The following is an 8,986-nucleotide window of genomic DNA, read 5'->3' as shown; positions in this document are numbered from 1 at the left end:
TAAACTTTCAACTTCTATATCTCTATCCACTTCTTGTTTAAGGCCAATTACTCTTAAATTTGCACTTTTGAGGCTATTTTCTAGATCGCATAGGCATGGTTCATTCTTTTTTATTCTTTTTTGTCTCCTATGTGTTTTCAAGTAGCCTGACTTCAAGCTCACTAATTTTTTCTTCTGCTTGATCAGATATGCTATTAAAAGACCCTGATGTATTATTCAGTATGTCAATCCTATTTTTCTTTTCTTTTCTTTTCTTTTCTTTGAGACAGATTCTCACTCTGTTGCTAGAGTGCAATGGCGTGATCTTGGCTCACTGCAACCTCCGCCTTCTGGGTTCAAGCGATTCTCCTGCCTCAGCCTCTGGAGTAACTGGGATTACAGGTGCCTGCCATCACACCCAGCTAATTTTTGTAATTTTAGTAAAGATAGGGTTTTGCCTTGTTGGCCAGGCTGGTCTCGAACTCCTGACCTCAGGTAATCTGCCAGCCTTGGCCTTCCAAAGTGCTGGGATTACAGGCATGAGCCACCGCGCCCAGCCTGTCAACTGTATTTTTCTTTTTTTTTTTTTTTTGAGACGGAGTCTCACGCTGTCACCCAGGCTGGAGTGCAGTGGCCGGATCTCAGCTCACTGCAAGCTCCGCCTCCCGGGTTCACGCCATTCTCCTGCCTCAGCCTCCCGAGTAGCTGGGACTACAGGCGTCCGCCACCTCGCCCGGCTAGTTTTTTGTATTTTTTTTTTTTTTTAGTAGAGACGGGGTTTCACCATGTTAACCAGGATGGTCTCGATCTCCTGACCTCGTGATCCGCCCGTCTCGGCCTCCCAAAGTGCTGGGACTACAGGCTTGAGCCACCGCGCCCAGCCTGTATTTTTCAACTCTGGAATTCATAATCCCTTTTTTTTTTTTTTGAGACGGAGTCTTGCTCAGTTGCCCAGGCTGGAGTGCAGTGGCGCGATCTCAGCTCACTGCAAGCTCTGCCTCCCAGGTTCACGCCATTCTCCTGCGTCAGCCTCCCAAGTAGCTGGGACTACAGGCGCCCGCTGCCAGCCTGGCTAATTTTTTGCATTTTTAGTAGAGATGGGGTTTCACCATGTTAGCCAGGATGGTCTCGATCTCCTGACCTCGTGATCCGCCCGCCTTGGCCTCCCAAAGTGCTGGGATTACACGCGTGAGCCACAACGCCCAGCCTTGAAAATCCTTTTAATTATTTCAATCTCCTTGTTAAATTTATCTGATAGTACAGATGGAATTTCTTCTAAATTCCGTCTCTGTGTTATCTTGAATTTCACTGAGTTTCCTCAAAACAGTTATTTTGAATTATATCTGCAGGATCACATATCATTGTCTCTCTGGGATTGGTCACTGGTTCCTTATTTAGTTCATTTGGTGAAGTCTTTTTTTCCTGGATGGTCTTGATGCTTATGGACATTCATCAGTGTCTGGACATTGAAGAGTTAAGTATCTGTTGTAGTCTTCACAAACAAGCCTGGGCTTGTTTGGACGCATCCTTCTTGGGAAGGTTTTCCAGGTATTCACAGGGGCTTGAGTGTTGTGATCTAAGTTTTTGGTCACCGCAGCTGTATTTGCATTAGGGAGCAACCCCAAGCCCAGTAATGCCGTGGCTGCTGCAGACTTCTAGAGATAGCACTGTGGTGGTCATGGATGAGATCTCGAAGAACTCCCTGTATTACCAGGAAGACTGACCAGCATGGTGAAACCCCATCTCTACTAAAAATACAAAAATTAGCTGGGCATGGTGGCAGGCGCCTGTAATCCCAGCTATTCAGGAAGCTGAGGCAGGAGAATCACTTGAACCCAGGAGGCGGAGGTTGCAGTGAGTCATGCCATTCATTGTACCTGGGCAACAGAGTGAGACTCTGTCTCAAAAAATAATAAAATAAAAAGAAATGCTTGCAGAACATTTTCTCAGTTTTTCCCTAAATTCTTTGTGTTATGCACAAAGTCATAACATACATTATACACATTTAACTTATTTATCTATATTATTATTTTTTTTAACACAGGGTCTTGCTGTATCACCTAGGTTGGTCAGAAACTCCTGGGCCCAAGTGGTCCTCTTGCCTCAGCCTCCCAAAGTAGCCGAGATTTCAGGTAGAAGCCATCACATCTGGTTTAGTCTGTATTATTAACATATTCTCCATGATTTTCTTAAATCCAGGCTATTAAAAATATGACAAATCTAGTCCTTGTTTGTAGTGTTTACCAAGTTTCCTCTTGTAAATTCTTCCAGCAAGAGACTGGAATGTGTTCCAAAAAACAGCTGCAAAAATCTACTCCAGATCGCCTAGGTCTATTGTGAAAAATGAAAGTTAGCTTGTGTAGAATGAGACTTTACCAGGCTCAATAGAGAACAGCTGTTGAGCCTGTGAGCTGGATGGAAGCTGCAGAGGCCATATAGTGTCAGAGACACTGGCTGGCCAGAGGGCGTGGGCCACTCCGAGCATCCAGTGGTCAGTGGAGGCCTTCCACATTAGGAACAACCCTACATCTTAGCAGATACTTTTCCTCTCCCAAGGAACTGGATTAGTGTAGGGGTAGAGGACAGAGTGGAACTGGGGCTGGGAGAGATCCCCCTGCAGCCAGCATAGCAACACTCCCTGTGGGTTGGTTTCTCTGACCCTACCTCTTACCTTGTAAGGGGTGTGCGCTCTCTGAACCCTCTCCTTAAAGTAATGTTCATCTTTCCATTCCCAAACTTGACTGTTGGTCTCCAACAGGTATTCACCTTAGATGGATTTCACCACCACTTTGGGCTGCTTTTCCAAACACCTTGACTCCAGGAAGTCATGCTAGAAGCTGGGGCCACAGCAGGTCACCCCCATCCACTTAAGAGCCTTGATTTGAAGGACTCAGTCCCACGAGCTGGTGGGTCCTGGGTCCTCAATGCACCCGATGTGGGGATGGGGGTTCCATGCTGGGCTCTTTCTTGAAAGATGTGAATGACTTCCTTGCTGTATGTAATAATCGCTTTGAATATTGGAAAAATATTTCGTAATTCTTTTCATTGTTTTTGTGCTGTGCACAATGTAATGGACATTTATACCACATCATTTTCTTTTGAGATAGGGTCTTACTGTCACTCAGGCTGGAGTGCATTGGCATGATCTTAGCTCACTGCAGCCTCTACCTCCTAAGCTCAAGCAATCCTCCCACCTCAGCCTTCTGAATAGCTGGGATTACAGGCACACGACACCATGTTTGGCTAATTTTTAATTTATTTTTTTTTTTTTGTAGAGACAAAGTCTCACTATATTGCCCAGGTTTACCATACACTTTTAAGTTTAATCCGCAGCTGGGCGCGGTGGCTCACGCCTGTAATCAAGGCACTTTGGGAGGCCAAGGCGGGTAGATCATCTGAAGTCAGGAGTTCGAGACCAGCCTGGCCAACATGGTGAAACCTTGTCTCTACTAAAAACACAAAAATTAGCCAGGCGTGGTGGCACACACCTGTAATCCCAGCTACTCGGGAGGGTGGGGCAGGAAAATTGCTTGAACCCGGGAGGCAGAGGTTGCTGTGAGCCAAGATCACGACACTGCACTCCAGCCTGAGTGACAGAGTAAGACTCTGTCACAAAAAAAAAAAAAAAAAAAAAAAAGAGAGAGAGAGAGAGAGAAGTGAGTGCTCAGGCTTCTCACAAATCCCTCCAACAAATGGGAGAACACAGACACTTCCTTACAGCAAATTAAGGTGGGTCAATGATGCTCACTGTGTGTTCCACCCAGCTAGTAGAAGTCAAATGGCTTGGGCTACAATCCTAAGAGTGATAAAAATCTGGCAAGAGCCCCACGCAGATTTGAAAGCACAACACAATTCCTCAAATTCTCCCACGTACTTGGAATGTATGTGGATGTCTGAAAGAATGAGGTTCAATTCAGGCAGATGGCACCCTTACTGGATCTCCTACAATGCTGTGATGTTGAATAAGGAAATAGCACATTCCCAGTATATCGAAGGTGTTTTTCTCATGTGAACTTTGTGGTACGTGATGAGGTAAGGCCTTTGGTGGATGGCTTTCTCATATTCAACACACCCATAAGGCCCTATTCCAGTGTGAACTCGCTGGTGTCGAGTGAGGCCAGAGCTTCTACTAAAAGATTTTCCACACTAGCCACATTCATAACGCCTTTCTCCAGTGTGAACTCTCCAATGATCACTGAAGTTGGACCTTCACCTAAACGTTTTCCCACATTCACTGCACTCATAGGGCCTTTATTGAGTGTGAACTCTCTGGTGTTTAAGGAGCACAGATCTTTGGCTAAAGGATTTCCCACATTCATTGTAGTCATAAGGCCTTTCTCCAGTATGAACTCTCAGACGTAGAGTGAGGCTGCAATTATGACTAAATGATTTCCTATATTTGGTGCACTCATAAGGCTTCAATCCAGTGTGAACTTTCTGGTGTTTTATGAGATTGGAATCGTAGGTGAAAAATTTTCCACATTCACCACACTCATAAGGTCTTTCTCCAGTGTGAACTCTCAGACGTAGAGTGAGGCTTTAATTATGACTAAATGATTTCCTATATTCGGTGCACTCATAAGGCTTCAATCCAGTGTGAACTTTCTGGTGTTTTATGAGATTGGAATCGTAGGTGAAAAATTTTCCACATTCACCACACTCATAAAGTCTTTCTCCAGTGTGAACAGTAAGTATGGTGTTGCCGTAGTGCAGAGCTTTAGCTAAAAGATTTCCCACATTTGCTGCACTCATAAGGCCTTTCTCCAGTGTGAATTCTCTGATGCTGAATGAGGTTAGACCTTTGGCTAAAGGATTTCCCACATTCATTGCATTCATAAGGTCTTTCTCCAGTGTGAATTTTTCAATGGTTATTGAAGCTACAGCTTTGGTTAAAGGATTTCCCACATTCCCTGCACTCATAAGGCCTTTCTCCAGTGTGAACTCTCTGATGTTGAAAGAGGGTTGAGCTTTGGCTAAAGAACTTACCGCATTCTCCACATTTATAAGGTCTTTCTCTAGTGTGAACTCTCTGGTGTTCAATGAGGCTAGAGTTATGGCTAAAGGACTTCCCCCATTCATTGCACATGTAACACCTTTCTTTAGTGAGGGCTCTCTGAGGCTGAAGAAGTATGTGTTTGTAGCTGAAGGCTTTGTTGATCTTTCCCCAGTTGTAATGTATTTTTCTCCTGTGAAAGGCAGTCCAACACAAGGTTCTGCTATTTGATTTTTCCCTGGTATGAGTGGCCAGTTGCTGGAGAAATCTTGAGCTGGCCAGGAAGTCCTTCCCAACATCCCTGCAGGTAGAGGGCTTCTGAGACTCACTGCATGTGCAGCTCTTCACTAATGACACTTTGTTCACCTCACTTCTGAAGGGTTTCACTCCAATGTGCTGCTTCTGACACTGATGATTTATATTGGAAAAGAATTGTTTCTCACATGTCCAATACATGTACATTTTCTCCCTTCGATGTGTTCCCTTGTGCTCAGCCAGGGGAGCAATGTTTTTTAAGATTGGGCCGCATATCTCACAGGAGTGGGCCTGCTGGGAAGATGAACTTGGTGTGGGAACCCTAACTTGTGACAGTCTTTCTACAGAAACACTCTGCTCAGAAGGTACCTCCTCATCCTCTGTTTCACACCAACAATCTAAAGACAATGAAATGACAGTGAAGTGCATGCTGACAGTGTAGGAGGAGACAGCCCCAGTACAAATATGTATTTAACACACCCAGAAAGAAGTCCAGGGGATTGCCTGCAGGACAGGAGGCTTCTTTCAAATTGAGCATGAGGCCTCCAAAAGTAGTCCTCCCCGCCTGACTCTGCTCCCTTTTTTTTTTGAGACAGAGTTTTGCTCTTGTTGTCCAGGCTGGAGCGCGGTGGCACGATCTTGGCTCACTGCAACCTCTGCCTCCCGGGTTCAAGCAATTTGGGATTACGTGCGTGCCACCACACCCAGCTAATTTTTTGTATTTTTAGTAGAGACAGGGTTGCATCATGTTGGCCAGGCTGGTCTTGAACTCCTGACCTCAGGTGACCCACCTGCCTTGGCATCCCAAAGTGCAGGGATTACAGGTGTGACCGACTGTGCCTGGTCATGTTTGATTTTTTTTTTTTTTTTTTTTTTTTGAGGTCCAGTCTCACTCTGTTGCCCAGGCTGGAGTGCAGCGGTGTGAACACAGCTCACTGCAACCTCTACCTCCCGGGTTCAAACAATTCTCCTGCCTCAGCCTCCCCAAGCAGTTGGGACTACAGGCACGCACCACCACGCCTGGCTAAGTTTTGTATTTTTAGTAGAGACAGGGTTTTAGTACATTAGTCAGGCTGGTCTCAAACTCCTGACCTCATGATCCACCTGCAATGGCCTCTCAAAGTACTGTGATTACAGCTGTAAACCACTGCTCCCAGGCTGGCTCTACTCCTCATCTGAGACTTTGCCACACAGAACCACATGTTCCTTCAGATACCCATGGCCCTATTCCATTTCTGTGTTGCACTTGCCAACCTCTCACCAGTCACAACCTTCCTCTATCCACCTAACACTTATTAAAAGTCCAACTGCACTGGTCACCCACCGGAAGACTACTGACTCTCATAGATGACCACATATGCGTGTGACCTCAGGCCCTACTGAAGTCATTACAAAATCCAAATGCATCTATAAAGTGGTGAATAAGCACCAGCTTTGGCCTGAATGTCATCTTCTCTCAATACCTCTCTCTTTTGCCTCTGATCCATCCCATGCCCATTCTTCCTCCATGCCACCTGTCAAACTATGCTGCCAATCCATTTTCCCTGCATAGTCACTTGTGTGCCTCATCTGTATCTGTGAATCCTAATCCCATCACCCAGGTACTGAAGTAAGAGATCCAGCCCCCATCCCCCGCTCTTCTGTTCCTGTTCCTCTGTAGCTTCACCATTATCTTGAAGATTGCTCCTCCTAAATGACCACAGTTCACGCACCTTAGTCCACAGAGTAGTCACATTATGGATGTCTCTACTGTGAACCCCCGAGATTTTCAGACCTGTGTGTACAGCTGCCCTCTTCATACCTCTACTCAGTGGATGAAACACCTCAGACTCTTACTATGGCCACACAAAGCACCTGAAGTCCCTCGTGAATATAGGCGTACCACAATATTCTCCATCACAGATGATGGAACTTCCTTCCCTATAGTTGCTAAGACTGAAAACTCTGGGGTCATCCCTGAATCCTGTTTTACCACTTCACTGTACAAATCAGAAAACCTAGTAGCACCCTTTTCAAACATGTATTCAGAATCTAACTACTTTTCCTAAACCAACACTCTGGTCCATTAACCCTCACCTGGATAATGGCAGTGGCCTCCACCCTGATCTTCCTAGGACCTCCCTCCATCCCCCTCTGTTCTCCATTCTGCCACCAGAGGGAGTCTGTTAAGATCTCCCTCTCCTCTCCCTCTCCTGACCCAAACCTCCAGAATAGCAATTTTAATTTTCAGGCAAGCATGCTATACTGATCCCAATGCAGTTTCACTTCTAAGCATTTGCATGTCTTGGTACTAGTTCCTGGTGTAATCCTCCACACCTGTTTACACTGGTTGGGAAAAAATGTGAACACCTCTATATGAAAATCTGACATGAGCTTAGGACCCCGGTTTGGGGTTTCCCCAGTGTTCTCAGACCCAAAGACCTGGGGAATAGCACTTGAGAGTTCTTCAGAACATGTGGGTGGGGGTTGAGACCAGTGAGGGACTGGGACACCTTCCACTCACCTGTATTGGTTCCATAAGAGCTTCTGCAGCCACAGGAACCTGTGGGAAGAGGCAGGCCTTATAAGAATGTGTCCAAGTGGGGTTCAATGAGCTCATGCCTACCTGTGTCTTTGCCTAGCCCTGGAACCAGATGATTTCTAGTTGAATGCCTACGCACTGTGCCTCAGTGCTCAGTGTCTCTTCTTACCAGCTGTGTGACCTTGAACAAAGGTTCAAACACCCAGTGCTTCAATGCCCTCCCTCATCACTCCCACTAGTCCTGAACAGCCCTTGGAAAACTTAAAATCCTAACGTAGACTGTGCCTTCCTTTTGTTCGAAAGCTCCACGGCTTCTAGAATCCTTACACCAAAGGTACAACCGTTACTCTGCTATTCCAGGCTTAACTCTGCCTCATACAGGTCCTCACAGGACAAAGAGGAGCCCAGGTTCCCCAATCCTCCCAGCTCAATCGTGCCTCCAAGCCTTTGCACGTGCGGTTCCCTGTGTTTCTCAAGCTTTGCCCCCTCCCCACCACACCAGGTGTACAAAACAGGGGCCCCAGCACCATCGCCTCCCTGTTCCCAACTCTGGGGCCTGGAAGGCAGGGATGCGAGCAGGCCCCTCTCACTCTGGGCTTTAGGATATGGGTGGGGAGGGCGGGGGAGACCAGGAGGCCGCAGCGCTCACCTGAGCCTGGGCCCTCAGCGCGGCCGCCTCCATTGGACTCTGGGAACAACGGAGACCCGGGCTTGGCGGTCCCTATCCCAGGGTTGGCCGGTTCACTCGGAGCGGCGCCAAGCCTCAGCCCCGCCACTGTGCAGCGAGGACAACGACCCTTCTCGGTCCCGTCTCTAGGGTTCCGCCGCAGCGCTCGGGAACCGGGGATAGAGTGAAGGAGCCGGAGGGAGGCCAAACTGTCGGCCTCAAAGAGGACGCCGAAAATCCCGCCTCAGCTGTTACGCTGCGTACACGGAAACGCCGCCAACGCAGGTCATTCTGGGAAATACAGCTCTCCCGGATCCACAAACCGCGGGGCGGGGCCTCTCACCGGATTCTAGAGGAAAGGCTAGGCGCCACCGCGAGGGACGCTGGGAAATGACTCCCCACGTCCAAAGGCCGAGCAGCGGATTTGCACCTTCTCAAGTGGGCAAGACTCAGATTTCTGCACTCATTACCCAAGTATTAGGAGACATAGTATTTCAGGGTCTGGAACCGAGCATGCTCCCAGAGGCTACAAATTCAAAGGAACAGATCATTCAGACACAAAATGCGTCTA

General features: G+C 47.3%; 1 protein-coding gene across 1 annotated transcript; it reads right to left on the bottom strand.

Moving 5' to 3' along the window:
- Positions 1-3,233: 3,233 nt before the first annotated feature.
- On the bottom strand, positions 3,234-8,649 carry LOC139360541 (zinc finger protein 256-like). Its single transcript, XM_071088109.1, has 3 exons — positions 8,398-8,649; positions 7,731-7,769; positions 3,234-5,625 (listed from the first exon to the last, which is right to left on the bottom strand). The coding sequence occupies exon 3, from the start codon at positions 5,432-5,434 to the stop codon at positions 4,841-4,843; it is 594 nt and encodes a 197-aa protein (XP_070944210.1). The 5' UTR covers positions 5,435-5,625; positions 7,731-7,769; positions 8,398-8,649; the 3' UTR covers positions 3,234-4,840.
- Between the last annotated feature and the right edge of the window lie 337 nt (positions 8,650-8,986).

Source organism: Macaca nemestrina, chromosome 20, assembly GCF_043159975.1.
Source record: "Macaca nemestrina isolate mMacNem1 chromosome 20, mMacNem.hap1, whole genome shotgun sequence".
Classification (NCBI taxonomy): domain Eukaryota; kingdom Metazoa; phylum Chordata; class Mammalia; order Primates; family Cercopithecidae; genus Macaca; species Macaca nemestrina.
The sequence above is the reverse complement of the archived record's forward strand: the minus strand, read 5'-3'. Positions and strand labels throughout refer to the sequence as shown.

What these genes read in the sequence shown, in the direction of transcription:
- LOC139360541 (XM_071088109.1), bottom strand. Translation starts at nt 5,434, where the DNA reads ATGTACATGTATTGGACATGTGAGAAACAATTCTTTTCCAATATAAAT.